Source organism: Ammospiza nelsoni, chromosome 21 (genome assembly GCF_027579445.1).
Source record: "Ammospiza nelsoni isolate bAmmNel1 chromosome 21, bAmmNel1.pri, whole genome shotgun sequence".
In the NCBI taxonomy this organism is placed as follows: domain Eukaryota; kingdom Metazoa; phylum Chordata; class Aves; order Passeriformes; family Passerellidae; genus Ammospiza; species Ammospiza nelsoni.
Window position 1 is genome coordinate 843,071 of NC_080653.1, and position 27,921 is coordinate 870,991.

The 27,921-nt window shown below is 51.8% G+C and overlaps 3 protein-coding genes across 3 annotated transcripts; 1 reads left to right on the forward strand and 2 right to left on the reverse strand.

Annotated features, from left to right (window-relative positions):
• Nucleotides 1–7,344: 7,344 nt before the first annotated feature.
• On the reverse strand, nt 7,345–8,892 carry LOC132082581 (C-C motif chemokine 4 homolog). The gene is made up of 3 exons (XM_059486916.1): nt 8,823–8,892; nt 8,211–8,325; nt 7,345–7,763 (listed from the first exon to the last, which is right to left on the reverse strand). The coding sequence occupies exons 1-3, from the start codon at nt 8,890–8,892 to the stop codon at nt 7,676–7,678; spliced, it is 273 nt and encodes a 90-aa protein (XP_059342899.1). The 3' UTR covers nt 7,345–7,675.
• Nucleotides 8,893–18,061: 9,169 nt separating this feature from the next.
• On the forward strand, nt 18,062–19,607 carry LOC132082727 (C-C motif chemokine 4 homolog). The gene is made up of 3 exons (XM_059487127.1): nt 18,062–18,181; nt 18,657–18,768; nt 19,095–19,607. The coding sequence occupies exons 1-3, from the start codon at nt 18,109–18,111 to the stop codon at nt 19,180–19,182; spliced, it is 273 nt and encodes a 90-aa protein (XP_059343110.1). The 5' UTR covers nt 18,062–18,108; the 3' UTR covers nt 19,183–19,607.
• Nucleotides 19,608–23,182: 3,575 nt separating this feature from the next.
• Nucleotides 23,183–24,651, reverse strand: LOC132082580 (C-C motif chemokine 5-like). The gene is made up of 3 exons (XM_059486915.1): nt 24,501–24,651; nt 23,912–24,023; nt 23,183–23,429 (listed from the first exon to the last, which is right to left on the reverse strand). Exons 1-3 carry the CDS (start codon nt 24,571–24,573, stop codon nt 23,342–23,344), a joined length of 273 nt encoding a protein of 90 aa, XP_059342898.1. The 5' UTR covers nt 24,574–24,651; the 3' UTR covers nt 23,183–23,341.
• Between the last annotated feature and the right edge of the window lie 3,270 nt (nt 24,652–27,921).

Genomic DNA, 27,921 nt, shown 5'->3' on the forward strand with positions numbered 1-27,921 from the left:
TTTGGGGAACCTTGTGTGGTTAATGGTATGACTGCTGCTACTCTGAAATATCTCATAAGGCAAAGGGTGCTGCTGGACCTGATCCTCTCCAGCCCAGAGGATCCTTGAGAGATCCCATTGTGGCATCTGTGGGACACAGCAGCACTCTCCAGGCAGGGATTTGGGAGTGGCAGATGCCTGTGTGGTGGCTTGACCCCAACCTTGTGGTACTGGGGCCTGGGGTGAAGAGAGAGGACTTCTGTTTGGATGTGGGTGGTCCCTATGCTGCTGTCTCTGGTCCCCTCCTCAGGAGATCCCTCCAGGTCTGTCAGCTCCAGCCCCTCCACCCCCCTCAAAACCCCATGAGTGGGAAAGCTCCAAGTGTGGGGAGTTTGCCCATCGCAGGGCAGGGGTGCTTCAGGGCTGCAAGATCCAGGGAAAGAAAAATAGCCCAAACTCTGTCTCCAGTGTTCACCCTTGGTCTGTCCATCCCCTGGTACATCCGTTCTCCTCCAAGGCTCTTGCCAGGCTGCCCCAAGGCTCTTGCCAGGCTGACAGTGTGTCACTGGAGGAAAAGTTCGTCTGAACCTGAGTGGGGCCATGGTCTCTTTGCACAGGGCCAGGAGGACGAGACACTGCTCTGGGTGCACAAGACACTACCCTGTGGCACATGGGGTGCCAGCAGTGCCACCAGCCCTGGACTACCAGCTGGAGTAGCTATGCAGTGTGTCCTTCAGACAGAAACCAAGAGGCTGCCTAATTTGAAGTCCGATTCACAGAATCACAGAATCACAGAATTTTCAAGACTGGAAGAGACCTATAAGATCATCTAGTCCAGCCGATGTTCTAACTGTTCAACTAGATCATGGCAGCAAGTGCCACATCCAGTCTTTTTTTAAATTCTTCAAGGGATGATGCCTCTACCACCTCACTGGGTAAATGATTCCAGTTTCTGACCACTCTTTCTGTGAAGTATTTCCTTCTTACTTCTAACTTACATCTAGCTTGACGCAACTTGAGACTGTGTCCTCTTGTTCTATCCGTTGTCGCCCGGAGAAAGAGGCCGACCCCCAGCTCACTACAGCCACCCTTCAGGAAGTTGTAGAGAGTGATGAGGTCGCCCCTTAGTCTCCTTTTCTCCAGGCTGAACAACCCCAGCTCCCTCAGTCGCTCTTCATATGGCTTGTATTCCAAGCCCCTTATTAGTTTCGTTGCTCTCCTCTGGACACGCTCAAGTAACTCAACGTCCCTCTTAAAGTGAGGGGCCCAGAACTGGATACAGTACTCCAAGTGAGGCCTCACCAGTGCCGAGTACAGGGGAAGAATGACCTCTCTGTTCCTGCTGGCCATACCATTTCTGATACTGGCCAGGATGGCATTGGCCCTCTTGGCTACCTGGGCACACTGCTGGCTCATATTCAATCGACTGTCAACCAGCACCTCCAGGTCCCTTTCCACCTGGGCACTATCCAGCCACTCCATCCCCAGCTTGTATCGGTACAGGGGGTTATTGTGGCCGAAGTGCAATACTCGGCACTTGGACTTATTGAAGTTCATCCCGTTTGATTCTGTCCATATGTCCAGCCGTTCCAAGTCTCTCTGCAGAGCCCTACACCCCTCTAGTTGATCTACACTCATACCCAATTTGGTATCATCAGCGAAACTACTAATAAAAGACTCTAAGCCCTCATCCATATCATCAATAAAAATATTGAACAAAACTGGTCCCAACACAGAACCCTGAGGGACACCACTGGTGACTGGTCGCCAGCTAGATGTGACACCATTCACCAGCACTCTTTGGGCCCGGCCATCCAGCCAGTTTTGAACCCAGCAAAGGGTATTCCTATCCAGACCACGGCCAGCTAGCTTGTGTAGGAGTATGCTATGGGAAACAGTGTCGAAGGCCTTTCTGAAATCCAGAAAAACAACATCTACAGCCTTCCCTGCAAATAAATTCAATGCAAATAAAATGAGATTTGGTAAAATGTAATCTGAAATGCTCAGCACAATTTATCATAGAGTCCTGGACTGGTTTGGGTTGAAAAGGACTTTAAAGCTCATGTTGTTCCACCCCCTGCCATGGGCAGGGACACCTTGCACTATCCCAGGTTGTTCCAAGCCCTGTCCAGCCTGGCCTTGGACACTCCCAGGGCTGGGGCAGCGACAGCTTCCCTGGGCAACCTGCGCCAGGGCCTCCCCACCCTCAGAGGGAAGAACTCTTTCCCATGTCCCATCTAACCCTGCCCTCTGGCACGGGGCAGCCATTCCCCCTTGTCCTGCCACTCCAGGCCCTTGTAAATTGTCTCTCTCCAATTCTCTGCAGACATCCTGGATGATGCTTTAGGAGTCTTCTAGTGAATAAATTGTCTGGACTGGGAGAGCAGTTCCCCTTGACTGAGTTTTGCTGTGTTTTGGGGAGTCCCACACTCCTTCAGGATCTTTCTTTTGGTGGCTACACAAGAGAGAACAGACTAGTGAGACAAGCTCAGTCACAGCTTTGCCACACCCCAGGGAGGAGAAAGATGATAGGTCCAGTGGGTCCTGCAGTGCACTGACACCCTGAAGATATTACATGGAGATTATGATCTTACAGTCACTCCATGGAGAAGTTTATGGAGCCTGAGGAGATAAGAAAGGACATAAACTTCAAGGCCTTAACAAAGAGCTGAAAGCAGAGGCAGTTGGTGGAGGGAGTGGTGAGGACAGCCACAGAAAGTTGTTGTGCATTGAAGGAACCAGGGTAAATGTCACTGAACGAGGAGTGGGAGGAGATGATGGAATAGAAACTGTCCAGAGCAACCTGATCCTGGCAGGGGATGGACAAGTGGCACTTGCTGCAGGCCTGGGTGGGTGAAGGGTTTCCAGAAGAAGCAGAAGGAAGTGCAACAATTCAGAGATCTTGCAAGCAGGGGAAGAAATGAATGAGTAGAAAGGATGTGAGCTCACCCCAATGCAGCATCCAAAGTGTTTCTAGCAATCATGAATCTGCCTCCCCCGAGAAGGACAGTGGAGGTCAAAGGTATGAGATAGTTCTGAGTAGGTGCCCAGATTGTCCATCTGGTGGACTCTGCATCACGTGCTTCTAAGGAACTGCTTGGAGCAGATACCAGTGTGCCCTCTGATGCCCAGACTGGTTGGCAGCTGGAGAGCAGCTGGGAGCACTGGGACCTGGCTTTGGGAGCTCCCTGCTGCCCTGAAACTGATCCTGGGGTGATTTGCAAGCAGGATTTCTCTCTAAGCCATGGCAAGTGGAGTTTGTCCCTGTCCTCGATGGCAGTGCATCAATGTCTGGCTGTGGCCTCCACACAGACCTTGTCCTGCAAGGACCAGATCCTGCTCAGCCTCGTCCAGAGGGAATGGCTGCACAGCACAGCAGAGTATCACAGAATCATGGAATTGTTCAGGTTGGAAAACACCTCTAAGGTCATGGAGTCCATCCATTACCCCAGCCAAGGACTGTTCTGCTCAAGGGGTGTGGTTTGGCTGAAGGCAGGAATCCCTTGAGATACCAAACCCGGCAGAGGCACCATGGATTGGGTGTTACTGTTTTTCTGAGCAATCGGTAGATTAAAGTAACACTTTGGGCATTGGCTCCCGGGGCAGTTTCCTCACTCCCAGGCACTGGCAGTGTCCCTTGTTATGATTCAGCACAGTTAACAGACCTGAACATTTAGAAATGTGCTTTCTTTAAAATGTTGCACCCTTCTCTTCTAGAAGAAAATGCTTCATCATCTCAGAGGGATGTGAGTCATCGTCTGCATCTTTCTAAGAATTCAGCAGAAATGTTCTTTTGGGTTTTCCTGGCCACTTCTGCCTTTTGTCACCCATCACAGGGAAGGCAACAGCCAGGCACAATTTCTTCTGTAATACTTAGTGTCTTCCTTAGCCCTGGGAGTCTGGGATATTGCACCACTTTAGGAAAACACTACTTTTGTATGCAGCTTACAAACCCATCCCCTTTTACATTACATTTTTGGATTCTGGTGCCTCAGAAGTGGCACACCCCCTGCTCATGGTGTCTCTGGGAAGAGCTGTTCTGGAGACTGAGCCTCCCATCCCTGTTGCAAACCAGGGCCCTGGGGATGGGGAGGAAGGTACAGAATTGGCACTTCTGGGTGCACAAACATTTTGCCTTCAGTGTGTCTAATTCCTCTCTGAAAAGTGGAGATGTAGAAGCTCAGACCAGGAACATTGACTGGCTTCAATCCACAGCCCTGCTCCTCCTTCTATGAGAATCTGGACTCCATCCTCCAATTCCCCTGGTATTTGGTGTGCCTCAAAATGCCTACAGACACACTAGAGTGACGTAAACAGCAAATATGGAGACATATGCATATATAATAATAATATTCTTATCATAGTAATGATTGAATTTTTGTTCACAGCCAGGCTTGCCCAGGACTTTTGTCAAAAAAAAAAAAAAAAATAAAACCAACAAAAAAGAACTTTACCAAACAAACCAACCTCCACAAAACCAAAAAAAGAGAATTATTTTTATATACATTCAGTAAATTCCACACTCTGATTTCAGGATGGATAGTTTACAAATTCCAAATCCCTTTAACAACATTGTTCTTGTTTTGATCTGAATCCAGAGAAAGTTCTGCAGAAAACCACTGTCCTCTTGGTCCCAACTCCACTTTTCTCTTCATCTGTTAAGCTTAAGGATCCCTTCCAGTTCAGCATGTTCTGTGATTCTGGTGTCCACCTGCTTGAGCACCCCATGAGAGTGTTCATGGGAGGGATGAGCACCACAATTGCCTGAGCCCTGGGCGTGAACTTCCTGGGGAGACAAAGCTCTTTACCATGAGGGTGGGCAGGCCCTGGCACAGGGTGCCCTGGCAGGGTCCAAGGCCAGGCTGGATGGGGCTTGAAGCAAGCTGGGACAGTGGAAGGCTGTGGCAGCAGCTCTGGGGCCACAGAGAGCAGCACAGCTGGCTCAGGCATTGTGCTGGAAAGGCTGTGGGAAGATCAGAGAAAAGAATGATAAATAATTCTTATCTTCACTTGCTGCCCCTGCTGTTGTGAACATGTGGAATGTGTTATGGAGGTTTGTCTACCAAAGGGTGGTTTCTTGATTGGCCACTGGTAATGGTGTTTGAAGGACCAGTTGGGTCCACCTGCATTGTAACTGTCTATAAAAGCAATGGGTTTCTTAATGAGTATAGTTTAATAAAGTGATTGATCAGCCTACTGTGAATCATGGACTCAATGCTAATTATTACCAGGCTGGGGGCCTGCAATGACAGAAGGTGTTCCTGCCCATGGCAGGGGGTGACACAGGATGAGCTTTGAGGTCCCTTCAAACTGAAGCTATTCCATGATTTTATGATTCCATGATTCTGTGACCCAAGGATTGCATGGTGTGAGGGTGTCCCTGCATGCTTCAGGTCTAGCAGCAAAATCAGCCTCAAGCAGCTGCACAACCACAAATACATCTGGGGCCCATGGCAGGGTGACCCCTGGGTGAGGATCTAAGCTGATGGTGCCACGGTAGTGCAGCCCTTGCTGCTCTGAGCCACTCCTCATGCTCTGCAGAAGGTGCTCATTCTCACCTCTCTCTGGGGGTGTGCAGCTGCAGCTCCTCACGCTTTTCTGAGCTGTCACACACAGGCGGGTGCAAGATCAAGAAAGGCATGAGTAATTCTGGGCTCCTGCAGGCTCCCAGAACAGCAGTGAGGAGCCAGCTGAGGTACTCTGGGGTGGAGGGGGAGGGCTGTGGGAGGCTGGAATGGCCCTGGGTGTTTTGGGACACTGCCCAAGGCAGACAGCCTGTGTGCCGCATTGCCGGGCTCGATGGTACTCACTGCATCACCCTGTGCCCTTCCACGAGGAACCTGAGGCTGTGGGACAGTGCCACAGAGGCAGGCAGGGCTTGTGTCCAAGAGGGACTGTGGAGGCTCAAGGGATTTTGGGATAATCCCATCACAGCTCTTCCCCCTCCTGTCTCCTGTTCCTGCTGTTCCCTGGATAAGGGCAGCTCTGGGCACTAGGCTTTGTTCCAATCTCAGTCCTCAGGGTGAATCTATCCAGCAGCACCCAGGGTGGCTGGGACTCAGTGGCCAAGATGAGCCTGCCTTCTGGAGCTGGTCCTGGGGTGTGCAGGGTCTGGTGAGTGCAGGCTTTCACCAAAGCCAGCCCCTTCACATGCTGGTGGCAATGCCCATCTAAACCTCCCAGCCATGGGCTCCCTGCTCTCCCAGCAGTGTCTCAGGGAAGGGGGCTCTGGTCCTGCTCTCTACCTCACTTCCCTCCTGTCAGGGTGCTATTTTAAGCTGGATGCTGTCAGCACTGGGGTGGGATGACAGATGGGATCCGCAGGGCCCCGTGGGCTGAGGAGCCAGGGGCTGCAGCTCCCCGAGTGAGGAGTGATGTGTTCCTTCCTCCCTCAGACACACCCACGGCCCCCTGATCCCTCCAGCCCCCCGGATCCTCCTCTCTCTGCTCACCACCCACCCTCTGATCAAGGTTCCCCTCCCCAGGGCTGCCTCTGCCCTGCTGGCCTGTGTCCCACTGGTGCTCCTGTTTGAAATCCCAAATCCAGCATGGGAACGCAGTGTGTTAAACTGAGCATTGTTCCATGGAGTGCACCAGAGATCCAGGCAGGAGGAACCCAAATACTCTTTGCTGATCCAGCAGATCCTGTCCAGAGCTGATCAGAGCGTCCCAAACACCATCAGTGGTGTGGGAAATGCCATTAAGGACGTGGGAAATACCTTCACTAAGGGGGGCTCCGTTTCCTTCAGCTCCAGGGGGGCACCAGGGGAGATGTTTCCTTGCAGGGGCAGGTCCTGCCCTGGGCTGGGGTCTGGCATGGTCATCTCTGGACAGGCATCTCCAGAGATGAGCAGGTTTTGGAGTCAAAGTATTACTAAGGGAATATTTGCCAAGCTTCATGTCCCACACAAATGAGAGCTTAATGAAATAATTCTAAAATTCTTGCAGTGAAACATATTTTTTCCACCCTCGGGTCTGGAAATAACTGATCCATTTTATCTGTAGCTCTCAGAAAGCTTTCCCTAAAACAGCCAATATGTTAAATTTCAGCCCCTAAAGGTAATATTTTGATTGATTGTAATGGGGCCAGAAATGGAATTTAATGAGCTTCCAATTGTCATAATGAATGGAAATTAAATACCTTAGAAAAAGCTTAAGACAAGTTACCTGAATGTAATCCCTGCCTTTCTCACAACTCCTCCTTCATGGCTTTTCTTGTTACTATTTTGCAAAACAAGATGTTCAGACACAGAAAGCTTGTAGGAGTTTTGACAATGTGGAAAAGGAAATAAAGAAGCTGCTGTCACTATTTTAATTTCAGCTATTGTCACCCCAAAGGATTGTAACAGAGGCAAACACAGAAGATTCTTACAAAAATATTTATTTATTGACACCTGAATTTAATTTTATGTAAAAAATATAGTTACTTAAATACAGAAATTATAATCTGAGTCTACAGGCAAAAAAAAAAAACCCAAAAACATATTAAATAATTTTTTTTTTTTATCTCAGAGTTATTGCACCTGTTCCCTCCCCTATAAAAAATTAAATAGCACAACATTAAGTTGTGTTTTGGAATGTTTTCAGTTTCTCAGCTAGCTCTAAATGACATTGAAGCCCTTGCAGTGGACCCCAGCTGGTGATGCCTGTCCCTCCCGGCAGTGGGGACATGGAGCAGCTGGCTCTGCACAGGAGCTCAGTCCAGCTCCAGCTCATTCACGTACTGCTGGACCCAGTCCTCCCTGGGGTTGGCACAGACCTCCCGGCCCTTCCTGGTGATGAACCTGTGGGGTGCAAGGAGGTCAGGTTTTGGTGGGAGAGCACTGAATGGAGGATCACAGAATCATAGAGTTATGGAATGGTTTGCTTTGGAAGGCACCCTAAAGCTTATTCAGTTCCACCCCCTGCCATGGGCATGGACATCTTCCATTAGACCAGGTTGTTTCAAGCCCATCCAACCCAGCCTTGGATACTTCCAGGGCCAGGACAAGAGCCCTGCCCAAGTCCTGCCCCTCCCAAAGATGAGCAGCTCCATGCCTTGCCCATCCTATCCAGCAGCCACCAGTTTTATCTGCAAAGGGGTAGAGCAGGAGCAGCATATGGCTTTTGTGCTCCAAGCATCACCTTGTTCTTCTTGTCTATCCCAGCTTTCCTTCCCTGTCTTTGGAAAAGGGCCTTTCCCTGCCTGGCTCCTCAGCCCCAAACCACCCTGCCCCGGAGGAGGGACTCACACGACAGCAGGCTGGGAGCACTGGCTGTTGGTTTCGTAGTAATCCTTCACAAAGGTGCGGGGCAGCTGCCGCGAGACGTAGGAGAAGCAGCAGGAGGTTGGTGGGTCGGAGCCAACTGTGAAGGGCAAAGACAGTCATGAGCAGTGGCAAGGGATGGGGGACGAGGCAGGGAGCTGGGATTACCCATCCCTGGGTCTAGGGGGCAGGGATTATGTGGAGGAGGAAGAGAAAAGATGGGGTCTTTTTTCTTCTTCCTTCAGTTATTTCCCTGTTGGGTTCACCTTGAGCTGGCATTGACACAGCCCATGCCACCAGGCAACACCTCCCAGCCCAAACCTGGCCAGCCCTAGCCTTCCTCAAGGTGCCCACATTTGATCCCTGTAGCAGGGGTGGGGGGGCATGGCTGTGCTTTTAGCCTAAAAAGGGTAGCAAACCTTTAGCTTTTATGCTAATGGTCTCTGAGCTCTTCTTGTCCCATAACCCTGGAGCACCTGCCAGAAGATGCTGGGACAGAGGGAGGGACCCAGAGTGGAATTGCTATCAGAAGGGGCTGTCCCAGCAGGACATCTCTCCTGTCCCCACTTAGGGAAGGTGAGGAGATCCTGGACTTACGTGGAGCAGCAGAGGTCTGGTAGCAGAAGGCAACGATGAGGATGGTGAGGGCAACCACAAACACCTTCATGTTGCTGGAGAACTGGTGGCTGGAGCTGGAGCAGGCAAGGGTAGCTTGGAAGCCTCTTGGCTGTCTGATGCTGAGACCATCAGCAGCCCCTCAATTTATGGAGCGAGAGGTCTGTGCAGAGCTTGCGTAGGCATGGTGGAATTTCCACCAGAGTCCACTTGTGCTGCAGTCCCGTGATGGAACAGGGCAGCCCCAGCTCCGGAAGAGTGAAGCTCCCTGCTCGATTCAGTGCCTCCCCAGTGACACAGGATATGAAACAGTCCCTGTGGCTATTTCTGCTTCTCTCATGCCTGTCCCTTAGTAAGAAGTTCCTCTGTGGAGGTTCCTGCATTTGTTAAGTCTTCTCTTACCCAACCTTCCTGGCAGCTTGGAGGAGAGAGTGTATCCATGAAAGAACTGTGCTGGAGGGCCCAGAAGCATTAGATGAGGCTGGTTAGGGAGAAAGAGACTGAAGTCTCCTTTACTAAGGATTCTCCCATATTTGCAAAGCCCCTGGTGCCCTAGGAGCAGGAGGTGGGAGCTGTCACCAGTGTCCTGCAGGTGCTGCCATGGCTGGAGGTGCCTCAGGGCATGTCCTGCAGCTGTGACAGCACTGCGGGCACTGGCATAGGTGGTGGTGGGCATGAAAGAGAATCTGAGAAGCTGAAACTCTCAAGTTTCCTCCTTAATTTAAAGGAAAGGAGTGCTGAGATGGGCTACTTGTTATCTCCTGGAACTGCCTGATGTACCCCAGGTCCTATAAGGAGACATTAAATTGCAATTTGATCAAACCGTTGCTTTTTTTTAAAATAAAAATTATACAGTTACATTTCAAGAGTTACTGGTAGTCTGGGGATGCAGAGAGCTGAAAGAAGTGTGGATATTTGTAACCCTGAAGATGAGGCAGAAAGAGTTCCAGGAGCAGGGTGAGGAAGGAAACAGTGATTCTGAAAAAGAAGAGCAGATTAACTGTGTGGTGAGAGCATGGACAGAAACTAGGATGTTGGGAAGAAAAGGGTATCCTGTCTGAGCTGATGAGGGAAAATGACCACAGACTAGAGAAGCAGTACAATGTGTGAGAGAGAGGAGCAGCTCTGTGAAGGCTGGGCAAGGGCTGAGACAGGGATGGGTCACTGGGAAGAAGCCAGCACCCTCCACACAGAGAGCCATGGAGCTCTGACAGACTCCTGAGGAGGAGAGGGAAGGCTGGGCAGGGAGGCGATGAGTGCTCTGGGAAGAGCTGAGGGCTGTCCAGCTGTAGTGAGATGTTCTCAGAAGGATTTCCTGCTCTCTAGAGGAAAGCAGACATTCCTGGGGAATGTCTCCATTTTGTTATTTGGAGTGGTGCTGTCTTGATAGACACTTCCTAAATAACAGTGGAAGGTTTATAATGTAAATGGAGCAACCCAACCTCACCCTGGCACCTCTGCACTCCCCCCAGCAGTGCTGGGTACTGACTCATCCTCTTTCTATTAAAGGTTTCCAGTTACTGCCCCAGAACCTTCTGTAAATAACCTGGTGTTTTCTCAATATCCTTCAGGTGTCCACCAGCTGTGCTGAGTTAGCTCCATGCTCCAGGTGGGCAGGGAGGGCTCCAGAGGACCAGGCACAGGAGATGCCCCAGACTTGTCCCCAGCCTCAGGGAGGCTCCTGCTGGGAGCTGTGTCTCTCAGTCAGGCTGGGGAGGGCAGATCTACCCCATGAAGCAGATATGGCTCTTGCCAAGCTGAGCATCCCCTTCCATAGCTGATCTGGCCCATTTCCATATTTCCCTTTGCAGAGAGGCACCTTGCAGGCTCACTCATCAGTCTATACCCCATTGCCTCACTCTGTTTGTCATCTTGCTTGTCTCCAGACATCCTGGGAGGATGAGGAGAGTCTGCCTCCACATGCAGGGTGCCCAGCCAGGCAGGAGGTGGGACCCTGGTGTTCCAAGGGACCCAGCTGGGCCAGGAGGGAGGGAGCATCAGCTCCCCTGGATCCTGTCTGGCTGCTCAGGGAACAGAACTGGTACATGGATGTAGGAGCATGGTTTGCCTTTGAGCTGTCCCTTCTGACTGTGCCTTCAAGCATCTGTGGGTTGCTCCTGGAGATCTGGAGCCTCCAGCCAAGTGCTCCCGTCCTGCTCCTGAGATGCACAGTGCCAAAATGTGGAGTATGTTCTGCTAAAAGATGAGTTTCATGAAAACAGAAGAATTAGTTTGGGATCTGATTTGATTATTCAAATGTTTTCAATGAGAGATTTTTCCTTTCAGGCAGCTGGACACCTCTGCGCCTTAATCCCTTTGTCAGCAAGCACATAAAAATTATTTTAGACTCTCAGGGGCTATTTTGAAATTAATAAAAGCAAAAAATTCCTAAGTCAGTTTAGGATCAGCTTAGTTTAGGTAATGTGTCTTATAGGGGACCGGTAAGGGCTGAAACTTTTCTACAGCTGAGAGCCAAAAATAACCCCAAAGCCAAGTTGCTTGGTTTCTAGGAATCTAATTCTTCCTTAGAAATCTGATAAAAGATCCTGCTCTGCCAGCTCATGGCCAGCTGGATGGAGGTGGGAGGTTACAGTCATGCCAGTGATGTCTGGGATGCAACATCCTCCTAAAAAAATGTTTTCTTACCCATTTCCCACATTCCAATGATGATGAAAAGAGAAAGTCATCTCTTCCAGCTCTTACCCCTTTTAGGAAGGGAGGTTCAGTGTGTCTCAGATGAGGAACCATCTTCCCTGGGAGTTGCCTTGAGACATGAAGATGGCCATGGAAGAGTGGGAAAAATGGGCTGGAGCATCTCTGGGGGGATTAATTTAATTACACAGCAAAGTGGTGGTGTAATGAGGAATTTTCCCGTGAAGTGGTTCCAGAATTCCTGACCCAGCAGGCAGGGCTTGGAGTCAGTGGGATCTGCCATCTAAAGGAATCTGGTTGATGTTGCCCTGTTTTACAGAGGGATATGACTGAGGTTTTTTCTACAAGTCCCCCAAAAAACCCCAGGAGAAAGTGCTAAGTAAAGCAAATGCCCAAAATAAGTTCTGTCAGAAATAGGGAAATTCTCTGTCTTGAATGAAAGGAGAACCTGGAAAAAAACTGGTGAGACTGGGTGATGTAAGTTGCTATTTATAGCAGGGTTTAATGCTGAGGAATTGGGATTCACTCAGAAAAGGAAGTCATTAAAGATGTCCTGAGTTCAGAAATTGCCCCTAAGCCAAGGTCCACCAACCCCTGCAGCAGCTCCATCCTGCCCTGCTCCAGCTCCAGCACTGATGGCATTCCACCAGGGTCCAGAAATTTCACCCCCGCCATCCTTGACACTGCTGGAGAAATATTGGAATTTTTTAGATGATGTCACATCCTGGAACTGACTGCAGTAAGAGGCTGTGCCTGTGGGAGTGCCTGGGGAGCATCTGTCTCCAGTGTGGGGGCTCCAGGGGAGCCGCCTCGGCTGGTCACCTCTGGCTGGTGCACAGAAAACACTTGGTTTCCCCTAAGTCATGTCAGGACAGGAAGCTGGTCATAGCTGATAAGAAATGTGTATCTTGTAAAGGTCCCATTCTTACTCCAACAAAGGCATTTTACAAAATAAAATATTCTAGGGAATACTCTTCTTTCTAATGGCTGATGCCTCTGATTTTTCCTGGCCTTTCTTTTGAAGCAGAGCAAACCAAAGAAGATGAACTGTACAGTATTTCAAAGAAAATTAAGGTGAAATAAAAAAAGGTCTTTGCTCCACAACCCTCTCCATTCTTGGCATGAAAAGAAAAGAAATAAACAGGCAAAACCTGAGGTTTTTCAATTTTTGAGCCTTAAGGAGGTGACTGTGGGGCTGTGTCCCTGGTTCACCCTGACTGCTGGCTCCAGGGGCTGGGGCATACCCAACCCACCCCCTTCAGCATTCCTCAGACCCCAAATGTCTGGGAGGAACAGAAAAAGTGTCTCTGCTGGGGCTGCATCCTCTGCCCACCTTGCTCAGATCATTGTTGAGTCCCCCGGAAAAAAGCAGGGAGGGCCTGGCTGAAAATTCAGAGCTCTGCTGGGATGGAAGCTAGAAGATGGTAGAGTTAGAATAGATATGAGGAAGGAATTCTTCTTTGTGAGGGTGGGCAGGCCCTGGCACAGGTGCCCAGAGCAGCTGGGGCTGCCCCTGGATCCCTGGCAGTGTCCCAGGCCAGGCTGGACATTGGGAGCACCTGGGACAGTGGGAGGTGTCCCTGGGGTGGAACAAGGTGCTCTTAAAGGTCCATTCCAACTCAAACCACTCTTTGATTCTATGATTCTATGAATACCAAACCCACTTTTGATGAACCCAGTGGGCCTTGCCTGCTTGTTATATTCAAGGAAAAATAAAAATAAACAAGACACAAATAGTTTTAATTTTCATTGGTGCTCCTGCTGTGCAGCATTCTAGGCATTTTTGGGTGGGATGGGTGAAGGTGGCCTCAGGGATGTCTGGCTGATCCCCACAGGTTATAACCACAACCTCCTCTGAGAGCAGGGATAACCTTCAAACTTGTGTCAGGGCTATTGCCACAGCTGGAGGACATCTCTAATCATGGAATCATGGAATCATTTAGGCTGCAAAAGCCCTCTGAGGTCATTGAGTCCAACCATCCTCCAAGCATTACCAGAGCCACCAGTAATGCAGGTCCCCAATGCCACATCCACTCATGTGTTAAACCCCCCCAGGGCTGGGGACTGATGGCCCCTGGCCTCCCTTGCCCGGTGCTGGCCACTCTCTGCAGGGTCCTGGCAGGGCTGTGTCACTGTGGGGAGCTGTGAGCCCCAGTCCCACAGCGAGGTGTGAGCTCTGCAGCTGCCAGTGAGCAGCCGTGCTCAGGCACTGCTCTTTACTGGCATCACGATTCATTCAGAGCTGTCAAACCACTTCCCACGTGTGGGCTGTTTGATGGTAGGGGTGCTCAGCAGTGTTTCTCTGAAGTGCAGGTCCTGTCCTCCCTAATATGGAGGGTTTTTCCACCCCAGCTGGGTTTGTGCCCTTCAAAGGGGATATTGTCCAGCTGGCCCAGCTGGCATGGGATGTGCCTGGCACCCGCATCCCTGGGAGAGAGGGGAGGGCTTGGGGAGCTTTGGCACTGCTTCCTGATTGTGCTGCAGCTCCACAGCCTCTCCTGCATCCCTTCATGGCCCTGCAGCCTCCCCCTGTGGGCCCCTGTATCCTTCCACAACACCCACGGCCTCTCCTGCATCCCCCCAGCACCTCCACAGCCACAGCATCCCCATCCCTCCATTGCCCCAGGGTTCCTGCATCCCATGGGCACCACACAGGAATGTGCAGCCACTCCTTGGGGCTTGGTGGGTTAGTCTGTGAGTGGGAGTAGAGGGACCTGGGCTCAGTCAGGGATCACCTGAGGGACAGTCCTTTGACCCCCTTTGACACCTCACCTCTGCCCCAGCTGAAGCCTCAAAGGGATCATCCCACTCCCCAGAGCTTGCATCCCCTTGTGGACCTACAGAAAGAGAGAAAAGGTTACAGGAAGTAACAAGAGTGGAATAATAATCCTTCCTGTGCTCCAAGGTCCTTCAGTGCCAGGGCTGGGATAGTGCAGCCCCCACAGGTGAGCTGTGCCCCAGGGGGAGGCTGACAAAGTCCATCAGCCTGGGGAGAGCCCTCACCATCACCCATGGGTAAAGTACCCCCATTCCCCTGCCCTGGCTTCTTGGCTTTGTGACCTGTGTCTGTAGGCAAGGGCAGGATTTCAGGGCAGCTTGAAGGAGTTTGAAAGTTTCTGGGCTAATCCTTGTCACTGTTTATACCCCAGGGTGAAGACTCAGCAGCTCCATGACAGCCTTTCCCTACCCATTTCTCCTTTGAATAATTTCTACCCTGCCTGCACCAAAACAAACCTCATACCCCAGTCGAGTGAGGCAAAAGTGGTAAAGAATGGCTTTTTTCCAGGAATAATAAAGGAAGCTTGGGAGGGGTCAGCTAATAAACACTTAAACTGCAGGAACTGCAATAGCAGAGAGCTCTGGGATTTGCCAGAGAAGCGAAAACCAGTGGACAGAGCAGAAAACCAAAACCAGAAACCAGAAGCCGGGCCCAGAGGTCAGCAAGGGCGGCTGGTTTGGGATGGCCGTGCCGAGCTCCAGGGTGGCAGCCGGTGACCCACAGCAGAGCCCTGCGGGCGGGGGCACGGTGAGGGCAGGAGCTGCCCCCCTGTCCCGGAGCCTTCCCGGCATTCTGGGGCAGTGCCATTCCAGCTGACAGAGTAGCTCTGAGGGCACCCGCTGGTGACATAACCTCCTCCTCCTCCTCCTCCTCCTCCTCCTCCTCCTCCTCACATTCCGTTGTGCTTTCTTTCCTCTCAGAGCTTCCAGGTGAGAGACAGAGCTGCAGGTCCCATGGCAGCCACCACACCTCCCCATCCCCCTGTGCCCCATGCACATCATCAGCCTCAAGGTTGGTGCCTTGCAGGCAGCAGCTGGTGAGCAGAAGGTGTGAAGTTGCCATGAGCAAAGCTGTCACCTGCTGGTGACGGGGTGGTGCCAGCCACAGGGCGCCTTTCTGCAGCCACAGCCTTTGTCACTGCTCTGTTCGGCGCTGGCGTTTGTCACACCCAAATGTGACTTGCAGGAACAGAGGAACATAAAACTCCCACTGTCGGTTTCTGAATGAATTATTTCCGTGGCAATAAGCCATAATTTGGGGTTTTTTTCAGCAGCAATTCAGCCGCAAGCTGGAGCCACTTCTTGTTCTGTGCTGAGCTGATCAGACTTACCAAGGGAGCAAAGAGCTGATCCTGCCAGACTTGCTTCCAGCAAAATCCACCACCTTCCCTGATATCCTTGTCAGGACTTACAGAGACTTTGCTCCCTCTAAAGGCCTCTCTGGTAAGGTCTCTGCCAGGATGAGGATGTGCCACAACCAGCAGCACCAGGGATGTAATGCAGGACCAGACCATGAGGGAAAGGAGGGATGCAAAACCAACTCTCCCCATGGAATAAGCATGGGAAGGAGCAGACCAGTCTAAGGAACCTCCAAGCTTCTCCTTTCAGTCCCTGCCAGGGAGACAAGGCAGCTGGTAAAGGACAGTGCATCCATTGCTCTCATGTGCAGCTCCAGGGTAGCCAAGCAGGGGGTTTAGAGTTCTGGGAGAGAAAATCCAGGCTCAGGAACACAACCAGAGATGCCTGAGTAGCCTCTCTGCAATGGGGGGCGACAGAATGTGGCAGGACATCAGAAGCCCAGGTCAGCCCTCTTCCTGCTCCCCAAGCATCTGCTCTGAGCTGTTGGCCTGCTGAGACTTGGTCTCTCCCACGTCAGGCTGGTTGTCCCCCACTTTCATCTCACCTCTTTAGCCAGGAAATCCATCTTCTACCCAATGCATCTCTTGGACGGAGTGGCTGAGGCTGGCAAAATGTCTCAGGAGTGACAAACCCCTTCTGCTAGGGAACTCCCTGCTCTCAGGTGAAATCCTGCCCTTTGGGTTGCCTGTGACTGCCAAGGGCAAAGTGATAAAGGGTGGATTAGTGAAACAGCAGTGAGAGTGGCTGAGAATGGGCTTGACACTGTCCTTGGAGGGTTGTGATCTATTGCACAAAGCTAGAGCCAGTCAGCAGCAGGGAAACCCAGGGATCGACACTGGCTAGTCCTTAATATGTTTATGTCCGGGCCGATGGGACAAAGGTCACCCTCAGCGAGCTGGCAGGTGACACAAAGTTGGGAGGGTGGCTTGTCATGTGAGAGGGACATGCTGCCATCATAGAATCATGGAATATTTTGGGATGAAAGAGACCTTAAAACCCACGCAGGTCTGTCCCCCCTGCCATGGGCAGGGACACTTTCCACTGTCCCAGGCTGCTCCAAGGCCTGTCCAGCCTGGCCATGGGCACTTCCAGGGAGGGGGCAGCCACTGCTTCTCCCTGGGAGCAAGCTGCTCCAGGGTCTCACTACCCTCACAGAGAAGAATTTCTTGCTAATATTTAATCTCTCTTTTTTTTTTTTTTTTTTTTTTTTTTAGTTTAAAGCTGTTCCCTCTTGTCTTATCACTTTTGGCCTGTGTGAAATCCATGGAGACCTCATCAGGATGGAGAACCTCATGAAGCTCAAAAAGAAGTGCCAAGTCCTGACCCTGTGAAGGAACATCCCCAGGCATCAGTACATGGCAGTGCTGACCAGCTGGAAAGCAGTTTGGCACAAAAGGACCTGGGGCTCCTGGTGGGCACCAGGCTGGACATGAGCAGCAATATTCCCTTGCCACCAAAATTCCATCAGGCTCCTGGGCTGCATGAGGAGGAACATTGACAGCAGGTTGAAGGAGGGGACCCTTCCCCTCTAGTAAGCATTGGTGAGTCTGTTCTTCAAGACCTGAGTCCAGTTCTGGACTCCCCAGGATTAGAGATGTATGGACATACTGAGACAGTCCAGCAAAGGGCCATGGAGATGAAAAAGAGATAGTAGCACTTCTCCAGGGAGGAGATGCTGGTACGGTTCAGGATGGAGAGGGCTCAGAGGATTCTTACCAATGTATGTGGAGCAAAGTAGATGCAGCTCAACTCTCAGTGGTGGCCACTAACAGGACAAGAGGCAACAAGAAATTCTAATTAAACACCAGATAAAGCTTTATTGCACTCTGAAGCAGGCTGTCCAGAGAGGCTGTGGAGTCTCGCAGCCCACGGGACACGGTCCTGGGCAGCATCTCCAGGGACTGGGCCAGATGAATTCCAGCCCTGCAGGTGTGGGGAGGCAGACTGAGTGCTGCGGGTGGCACAGAGCCTTCAGTGCAGCTACCCCTGAGCTCTGGGACAGCAGCTCAGCAGTCTCTGGCAAGCATCCAGCTCACAACTGCACGAGAGCACTTCTGTGCTGCCTGCTGGGGTTTTTTCCAGAGCTGCGTAATCCTAGGCAAACATTGTCTTTCCCTACATAGCCTCATAGGGAAAACCCCCTCTGGAGTCCAGTGGGACCATTATCCTTTTTGTGGCCAGGTCACTTGGCACATTTTAGTTTCCTTTCATTTGAATAAAGCAAAAATGAATGCTGAGTCACTTGGCATTGTGAGGGACCATATTCCATTCTACCTTGCTTTTTTCTGTTCCCTCTAATTCCCTTCAGCTGTTTCACTTTCATGTCATCCTTTATCATCATCCTGGAATTTCCATTTCGGCTGCTCCCAGCTGCCTCCAGGACTCCCTTTTAAAAGAGGGCTGAATCCAGCTGTTGCACACTGAGCTGCATCTTTCAGAGCTTCTGCTCCTGCCCTGACAGCCCTCACCCGACGGAAAGATGAAGGTCTCTGCAGCTGGATTGGCTCTTCTCCTCATTTCAGCCTCCTTCTCCCAGACTTTCTCTGGACCAGGTGAGTCCTGCTTTTTCATTTGTGAAGGGAGAACAGATATGAACCTTCCCTATTATTTCTCCATTGAGCTCTCATGACAGATAAGTGGGAAATTTTCAGCATTTTTGCCATTCTTCACTCTGCCCAGAGATCAACTGCATGTAGGAACCCTGGAATCAGAAAATCATCCATCCATCCATCCATCCATCCATCCATCCATCCATCCATCCATCCATCCATCCAACCTGGGCTCAAAGTACTTATTCCTGGTTAGAATTGAGAGATTTCAGCCTCTGCCCTGGGGCTGGAGGAGCTGTGGAAGTGAAGCTCTGAGCAATGGCAGAGTGAGAATCTCACAGCACCTTGATACTGCTTGGGGCATTGGACCAGATGATCCCCAATGTCCATTTCAACCTTAATTATTCTCTAATTTCTCACCACCTTCCCTGCCAGCACAGGTCCCAGAGCTCACATTGTCTTCCTTTGCCTCTTGTAGCTGGACTGGAGATCCCAACCTGCTGTTTCACATACAGCCAGCACAAGCTGCCACGGAGGCTCATCCAGCACCATTACAGCACCAGCAGCAACTGCCCCCAGCCAGGCATCGTGTGAGTGCCAGCTTGGGACAGGGACAGCACTGGGGCTGGGGAGTGACCAGCTCTGCACTGCAAGGGGCTGTAGGAGCAGAGCAGGGAGAGGGGAACACCGAGGAGAAGGGGCTCTCACAGGGATTGCTGGGGATGCTCATGGGGGGATTCCCAGGGATGCTCCTGCAGGAGTGGAGGAAGGGATGGAGTGGGGAGCATCACTGCCAGCTGCTGCCCTCAGCATCAGCACAGGGAAAATCTTCTTGCAATGCTCAGAGCTGGGATCCAGGTTCTCCTGGGAAGCAGGTGTGAGCAGAGCTCTAACATGTCCCATCCCTGTTCCACAGGTTTGTCACAAAGGAAGGCCGCCAGGTCTGTGCCAATCCTGAAAACAACTGGGTCCGAAGCTACCTGAGAATTTTGGGGCAGAACTGAGCGAAGCAGTGTGACAAGAGTAGCTACTGTCAAGTTATGTTATCCTGAGCTCCAGCCATGGAGCAGGAGCCTGGGACAAGAGGAGCCACAGGAGCATCTGCAGGTGTCCCCAAGAGACTGCTGGAAGGGCACCTTGTGCTGGGGGCTGCTGCTCGTCCTTGCTTGCACAGACCAGGCTTCAGCCTCATCCCTCTGCCCAACCCCAGGCCCGTGGGACTGCACCTTGGCTGTTGTATTATTTGAAGTTATTTAAGAAATCATCATATGGGGCCATCAGTCCTTTTTTTTTCTGTGGATGATTATATTATTTATAGGAGGGTGACAGGGAAGGTATTTCTAGGAGGGTGACCCAATGTTGGATGATGGGAAACCCTGGTTTATACATGTCAATTCGTGATTCCAGAGAATAAAGAATTTGGAGAAAACCTTTGCTTTTTCCCTTTTACGTGCCTCTGTGTGGTGTTCACCAGCACACACAGAACAAACCTCTGAGCCATCTGAGCCTCTATAGGACACGTAAAGATGGGAAATGGTTTGAGGCAAACCCATAAAGTTTCCATACTGCAGTCTCAGGAACAGCCTCCAAAACCTCATTCTCCCCCAGCACACACCCCCAGTCCCCACATCCTCTACAGAATTAGAAGTGTTTATACCCACATGGGGGACTTTTGCATTCATGAATCTGCTCTCTACACTCCCAGGCACGTCGCACACATTTGCTGCTCCCAGCCCCACACACCCCACATCAAACTGACACTTGGGTGTGCAGCATTGAGACCAGCAGCGCTGGAGAGGGACAGGGACCCCATCTTTCATTCTGACCACCCCAACGAAGGTTGTTCCTCACTTTCCCACCTGTAGAACAAGGGGAAAGGTCCAGCTCTTGCTGTAGGGGTAAAACAACCAGCAGATTGTTCAGTTGTTCTGCAGTTGTTCTCAGGATGCAGCTTTCCATGGGAACATGAATGGGAAGGAGCAGGTGCCCAAAGGCACAGTGCTGGGCACACCTTGTCCATGGAGATCATGCTCAGAGTTCCTTGACATCTGCACTCCGTGAAGAAATCCCAAAAGGATTTGGGTATAAAGGAACTTAAAGCTCATCTCATTCCACCCCTGATGTGGGCAGGGACTCCTTCTACTGGACCCTCATGGTCCAAGCCCTGTCCAACCTGGCCTTGGACACTTCCAGGGCTGGGGCAGCCACAGCTGCTCTGGGTGCCTGGGCCTCACCACCCTCACAGGGAAGAATTTCTTCCCAATGCCCATTCTAAACAGACCTCCTTCAGTGTAATACCACTCCTCTTTGACCTACAGCAGCAGACCCTGCTAAAAGTTTTGTTCCCATCCTTCTTACAGACCCTCTTCCACTGCCCCCACAGCATAGTCCAGAGCTGGCCTAGCCTTGCCCACATCTTGTTCTTCCTAAAGCAAAAAAACAAGCTTTCTCTTAGTGTTTATTTTTTTTCCCCTGCAGTTATAGGTCAGATTTGGCAACTCTGAGGCTGGGAAAGCACCTCTGTATTGTCTTGTGATTTCTCTCTAGTCTTGTGTTTTCTGGGCAGGAAAGCCGGCTGTAGTCAAGAGGGTGATGAACACCCAAGGAGCAGCATCCCAGGCAAGGGCAGCCCAGCCCAGGAGCATTCTGTGCCCCAGGATTTGGTGCTGGGGCCATACATGGAGAGGTGCAAATCTGCAGGGGGTGTATCCTGAGTGTGGCTGCCTCACTGTGCTGTGAAACTGTGGGGCAGAGTGGTTGGTGGATGGACAGGAGCAGGTGAAGATCCCAGGAATGGGGTGCTGGATGTCTCCCCTACCCCTGCGGACATCCCAACCCCATGTTTGGCACTGCAGAGCAATACAGGAGCCCCAGATTGTCCCTGTTCTGGGACTCTGAGCTGAGAGGGGATGGAGGATGGATGTTTTGGAGAAAGGGAAGTTGAGGGGAGTACTGGGGTTTATCCCATGCCCAGGATGCAGGGACAGGCTGGAGAGGCTGGATCATCCAGTGCTGCAGCTGCCTCCCCTCAGGACAGTCCCTGGCTGTGTGCCCAGGCACTTGTGGGAATTTCCCTCTCAAGCCTTTCTGGTTTCAGTTTCCAGTTGCTGGACTTAGGGAACGTTTCCTTCCCTGCCTGCAGTGGCAGAAGGCATCAGGAGATCAGAAGACCTTCATGGTCCCATGGGCAAAACACGGGATAGCCTTGTTTTCTCTGGCCTTTTTGAGGGCATGAACCCTGTGGCTGTTCCCTCTCTCCCAGCTTCACTTGAAGAAGCCCTGGGAGGAGAAAGGTGCCAGGGACACCCTCAGTCCCAGTGCCCACCTTTTCTCCCGGCTGGTCACTGCTCCCAAACCCATAATGAACATCCTGGAATGGCCTCTCTCAGCCACTCCTGGAGAGCGGATAGTTGGATCTTGGCCTCACACCTCAGCCTCTTCAATTTCTGTCTTTTCAACTTGCACTGGCCACTTTGTCCAAGAATCCTTTCTCCTAAACCAACCCATTTATACATCCCATCCTTGGTGCTGCCCTGTGGAAAGTGGGGGCTGGATGGATCAGGCTAAGTACAAACATGGTCTGTGTATCTGCCCAAGTCCAGGTGGGAACTCGAAGGTCTCTCTGCTTGAGCCTTGTTTCTCTCCTTGTTTCTGCTTTTCTTTCCCAATCCTGCTCTACTCCAGGTGAGTCCACCCACCCAGACCCACAGGATCACTAAGGCTGGAAAAGACCTCCAGGATGGTGGCTCCAGCCATTCCCCAGCACTGCCAAGACCACCCACGTCCCTAAGTGCCACATCCACACATCTGTTAAATTCCTGGGATGGAGACTCTGCCCCTGCCCTGGGCAGAGGTGATGGTGAGCAAGGAGAGGTCAGGAGACAACCTGAGGATCTGCAGAGCACTGTGGCACCAGCAGGGCTTGGGCCTGCTTTACAGACAGTTTACTCACACTGGTTTTCTGTCCCTCATAACCAGTTCTGAGGGACACAGCCCAAATTGTTCCCATCCTCTGCAGAGCCCCAGCAGGGATATGGGACCAGCAGTCTCATTTTCTACCCACAAAGTTACCAGCCAGTTTTAAGTGTCAACCGCAGGCTGATAAAGTGCTTTTGTTGGTTTTACTTTGTGCTTTTTAAAACAAAATCTTGTTTCCTGCCCAAGGAAGCTGCAGAACAACAGTGAATTGGTGCTTGTCTTGCAATAAACATTAACAGAGCATCCCAAGAGTTTAGCCTGGCTCAGGCTACATTCCAAAGGAGCCTGTGCCAGGGATGTAGTCCTGGCCATCCCCCTTTCCTCTCACCACAGGGACACCCCTGAATCCCCACCCTGAGATTTCCAGGCATTTATTTGCCAAATCTGCAGTGGCACAGCCCCACTAGCTCTCAGCCTTGGCTATGATGTGATGGGGGAAAGGGCTGGGAAGAAGTGCAGGGACTGGGAAGGGCTGGGAGGTGCTGGGGCTGATGCTGCTGTGGTGCTGGGATCAGGGAGGCCAAGCAGAAGGGAAGGCTTTTAGGACTAAGAAGGCTGGGGCACTTCCAGCTGAGAAGTTAGGTTTTTTTCCCTACATCCCCAAAAATAGTTTTAGTGGGGTCCCCATTTTCCAAACAGAAGGGGAACAACCAGTGATGACACAGAGAGAAAACAGCTTTATTCATTGGCACCAGCACAAAACAGCAATTTGAGAATAAGGCTGAACACTGTGGTTCCACAACAAGCATCCTGTAAGTAACCAGGGTACCACTTCCTTCTCTAGGGACAGATCTTACTCTCAGCATCTATTGCACCATTACAAAATTCAGTAGGAAAATTAATCCTGGGCTCATAAAACAGCACTCAGAGATAATTCCAACCCACAGATAGCTCTGGGATGAAATGCCCCTCCCATTCTAGCAGTGGAGGCACAAGGTGGGGCTCAGTTTAGCCACATCACACAGCAGGGCACCCCAAGATGGGTCTGCAAGGCCAAGAGGTCTTCAGCATCATGTCTGCCCGAAGTGTAGCTGAATTATTGTGGACAAATGACACCTTTGCAAGGCAAAACAAACTTCCAGGGTCCTAAGGTGGCTCAGCAGGTCCTGGTGCTTGGCAGTAGCATTGCAAGGTCTGTGCCAAACTCTCCTGGGTGGTCTGGCAGGACTTCTCAGCTTCCAGTGCTCACTGCAGCTCCAGGCTGTTCACGTATTCCTTCACCCACCTGGCATCAGGGTTAGCACAGATCTCCCGCTTCTTCCTGGTCACAAACCTGGCAAGTCATGAGTCCAGGGGGAAAAGGGGCATCAGGGACTGGGGTCATGTTATTGGGTCATCTCTCACAAACTCTCAAGCATCCTTGAGCTGCAGAGTGTGCTAAAACCCAGGGGGAGATCAGGGTCCCTTGGGAGACCCTGCCATGCTCAGATATCTGTCCCCTTGTCCTGTGCACAGGGTGAGCCCGGGTGCAGTGTGGAATGTTGTGTGCATTGAGTTCATCAAGCTCTGGAAGGTCTTGCTGCCCCCTGACCTCCTTCCCATGCCTTACTCCCAGCATCAGGACAGTCCAAGCAGACCAAGGGATCACTCATTTCTCAGCTGAGGAGGGTGAGGGCTTACACAGTGCACATGGGACCTGGCTGGCTGCTCCCTTCCCCAGGTGTGGTGCCTTACAGCATCCTGGCCCTGTTGGATGTGAAGCCAGGAGCCCGGAGGCTGGCAGAGCCTCCCCTCACGGCCTGGGCTGGTACTTACACAACTGCTGGCTGGGAGCACTTGCTGCTGGTGTAGAAATACTCCTGCACATGGCTCTGAGGCAGCTTTCGTGAGACATAGCTGAAGCAGCACAAACCCATGTCAGACCCCACTGCAAGAGATCAGGAAATCCAGCCTGAGACCATTACTCAATAAATTGTACTTTCCTGGCTGAGAGCACAGACAACCACCTCCGTAATCAGCTGAACTGTCCCTTCTCCTCCTGTTTTCCCTAAAAATCAGCAAAAAATTGCTGTGAACAGAGAAACTTGATAAAAAAATATTGCTAGGATTGTTTGTTAAATGTTTTACAATAACATCCAGGGTAAAAATCCCTATTGTCACCCTGTGTCCACTCCTAAGGGCCAGCAAGAAAATGAGGGGAGAGGAAACCTGAAACCTTTTATACCAGTAAAATTCATCCCTAAAATAAAAGAATATTAGAAAGGAAGACCAGCTGAAATAAATCAGGAGAAGTTATTCAAACAGGTTTCCAACATTTGCAGCTGACTTTTGTGAGTTCTGCTCCAAATTGCAGGCAGTCAGAGCTAAAGTCCACCCCAGGAGAGCAGAGGGATGCTGTACTCACATGGAGCAGGAAGGGCCTGAGAAAAGAGGTGAGCAACCAGGATGATGGAGAGGCAGAGTGTGGAGATGTTCATCCTGGACAGGGATAAGCAGAGGCAGGATCAGAGCAGGTTCCTCCTGTGCCTTTTGTGAGGTGCTGGCTTAGTCCTTGCTCTTTATAGGGACAGTGGCCAGTCAGTCAGAATTGAAAGCAAACATGGAATTTCCAAAACATAATAGAGCTGATGTCACGGCATCTTTGCCTCAAAAATACTGAAGAAAAAAAAAAAAAAAGAAAAAAGAAACAGCTGGCTGAGGAAGTAGCAGAATAGCCTTTGTGTGAAGGGAGGTAAGCGTGAGCAAATCAGCCTCTAGTGACCAAGACAGGATATGAAACCACCCTTGAGCAGCAGGTTCACATGCATCATCCAAAACAACTCTGCTTATCAGAGTCACCTCAGCATCCCCACAAAAGCACCAGGAGGACCCAACTCAGTCTCATCTTCAAGGAACCAGGTCTGGGGGTTAGAGGTGCTCAGAACCTCAAATGGAAGGTGCAGGCTCCACCAAGGGGTCCCTTCTCCAGTGCTGGGTCTGGGAAGTGTCCAGGGTGGATACAGGGGTCAGTGAGGGCAGCGTGGACAGCAGGAACACTCAGTCTGGAAACTGGCTGTAGGTCCAGGTTGGCAGCCTTGGCACCATCAAGCACAGAATTCTCAGTGCTGTGCTTCCAGGGTGGGGCTGTGCCCTCCAAACCCCTCCCAACAATCCCAGCAGGGGCTGGGCTGGACTGGGAGTCCTGCCTGGATGGGCTAACTCTGCAAAGAGCGTCTTCTCCAAGCGCCAGTGGGTTTGTTCAAGGTGGGATGCAGGGGGCAGAGCAGGAGCTTCCCCAGCCCAGGGAGCTGAGAGGGACCAAGAAACCCCAGCCCTTGGTGCCCACCTGCAGTCATGGAGGTCACGGCAGGGACTGCACAGAGGCCCCTGGCACTGCCCTTGCTGTGACATGTAAGGTTCTCCAGGATGTTCCAGGGAGCATTTCCCTTTTTCCATCTCTCTACTTTGTGACTGGCCCCCATTTTGCCAGCTCACAGCCTGTGGTTCCTCTGGGTGTTTCCCAGCCCAGCTGCTGCTCACAAGGTGCCACGAGCTTGTGTTTCCCAGATTTCCTCACTGACCCTCATCCCCAGGGCTGCAGAGAAGGGCTGCTCTGCTGCCATTCTCCTTCTCCCCCACTGGCCTCATGGGTCTGTGGGGGCACTCAGAACCTTCCCAGTGTCCCCTCCACCACAATGCCCCCATGGTGGGGACCAGGGCTGCAGGAGGGTCTCCAGGGCTGTGCCAGGGACCCTGCTGGGGTGGGCAGGAGCCCATGGTTTCTCCCAGGAGGCATCCAGGGCATGTCCTAAGGACCCTGAGGACTCTTCATGAGCAGGAGCTGGAGCTGAACCAAGAGCCTGACATCATGGGGTTGTCACAGACACATAGTGCTGGCATTTTGGGGCAGCACAGCAATGTGCTGCAGGTATTCAGGCTTTGCAAAAGACACAACCTCAGCTGGAATTTGCCAAGGGACTCTTCCTGTCAGAGATGGGGAGATGGATTATTTATTGCTACTGCCATATTGTATTCCAGAATTGGTCTGGCTAATTGATGTGAGCATTTCTTATGCCCCAGATGTAGGGTGTAAAGTAAGGCAGTGGGACTCACCCTCATCTTCTCAGCACAACAACAACAACTGCATTTTGTGCTGAGCCTCATCCCCACTGCCCCAAGGCTGATCCTGGGGCTGGGATTTCTCTTTCCAAGGAGCAGTGCCTGTAGAAAAAGTCTGGTTTTATTTCCCCCACCTGCCTTGCCACGTGGCCCTACAAAGGGCTCCGAAAAGCAGCTGCCATGCTGTGTCACCTCCCTGTCCCCTGTGGCAGGTGGCAGAGATGGAGACTGTCCTGCCTTGGGGCGAGCAAATGAACTGTTTGGTGTTCCCAGATCTGCTGGCAGGTGAAGGAACTGTTACTGCCTGTGACATGATATGTGACAGGGCCAGATCAAGATCTCAGAAACCACAGAAAGATTCTGATCTCCCAACCGCAAGGCAGCCAGAGCTCACACTCTGTCATGGCTGGTAAAGGCAACCGAAACCATGACATCTGATTATTGCTCTCACAGCGAGGTGTGACTTCTCAGCCCTGCACAGCCTCCCCCTTCCCTGTCCCAGACATGCCCAAGGACTGGCACAGTCCTATAGGATCATCACACAGCCCACTTGCCTCTCGCTTGGGGGCTTTGCCCTGTGCAGGGTTTCTGAAGGTGCATTCTGCAGCCCTGGCCCTCAGAGCAGAGATGTCAGAGGTTTGGAAAGATGCCAAGTCATTTGTTGTAGCCCCATCCTTTCTCCAGGCTACATTCCCCAAAGCTGCCTTCCTTTGCCTTCTCCTTCTCCTTGAAAGGCAGCTCCCCAAGGAAAGGTGTTGGCCAAGGTGGCACCTGGGATCCACCTGGCTCTGCAGAGGAACCTGGGGGGAGATGGTGGCACCACAGGGACCGGGGCTGGGGGATGCCCAGAGCCGCACCGGGACCTTCTGACCAGGCTATGGAAGGGCTGTGGGGGGGCACCACGGTGGGGTCTGGCCTCAGATGGACACGGGAGCTGCACTGACCATTTTTTGGAGCTGCATGGCACAAGGCACGGGGAGGTTTCTGCAATCTGTGTGCCTCGATGCCTGGAAACCAGGGAGGTTTTCTCTCTGTCCATTCCCATCCCAAACACAGGCGAGCATCCAAGGAGCGCTGGGCCCTCTGCTGTCCTCCACGGGAAGCGTTCCTGGAGCCCTTCCACTCCCCTCCGCCTCAGCCACGGGTCATCCCTCAGCCGAGGAGCCCTGGAGACGCCCCCATGCTCCCCTCGTGGGGTCTCCTCCCTGCACACAGCCCAGGAGCTCCATCCCCTGTGTCAGTGCTCCTTCTCCTTGAATCAGAGCCCCGCTGTGCTGGCAGCTGCAGGCACAGGTGGCACTTGTACTTTCTCCTGGAGCCCTGGGCTCTCCCTTGTGCTTTTTGTCCTGGGCAGGGGTCTGCAGCTCTGCAATGCCCTGTCTTTGCTGGTAGTAAATCCTTGGGGAGTGGGGGGACCATTTCCAGCCCCTCTCCATCTCCCTGTTCATCAGGAAGCCACTTTTTGTTCCCCTTCCGTGGGACAAAGGAAGACAGAAGTCTGTACTCCCTCTAAGGACTCTCTGTAAAAGAGAATCACTTACTGGTTACCTGCTCTTCACAGCTCCAGATTAGGTTCCAAAAGCTGGCCCCAACCAGCTGTTTTCTCAAGACAAACAGGATGACGAGGTTACTGTAAAACTGGCAGGAATGTGGCTCCAGACACACTCCCTGCCCAGCACCAGGGCTCAGATCAGTTTCCCTTGCCCAGGAAAGGCCGTGCTGACACT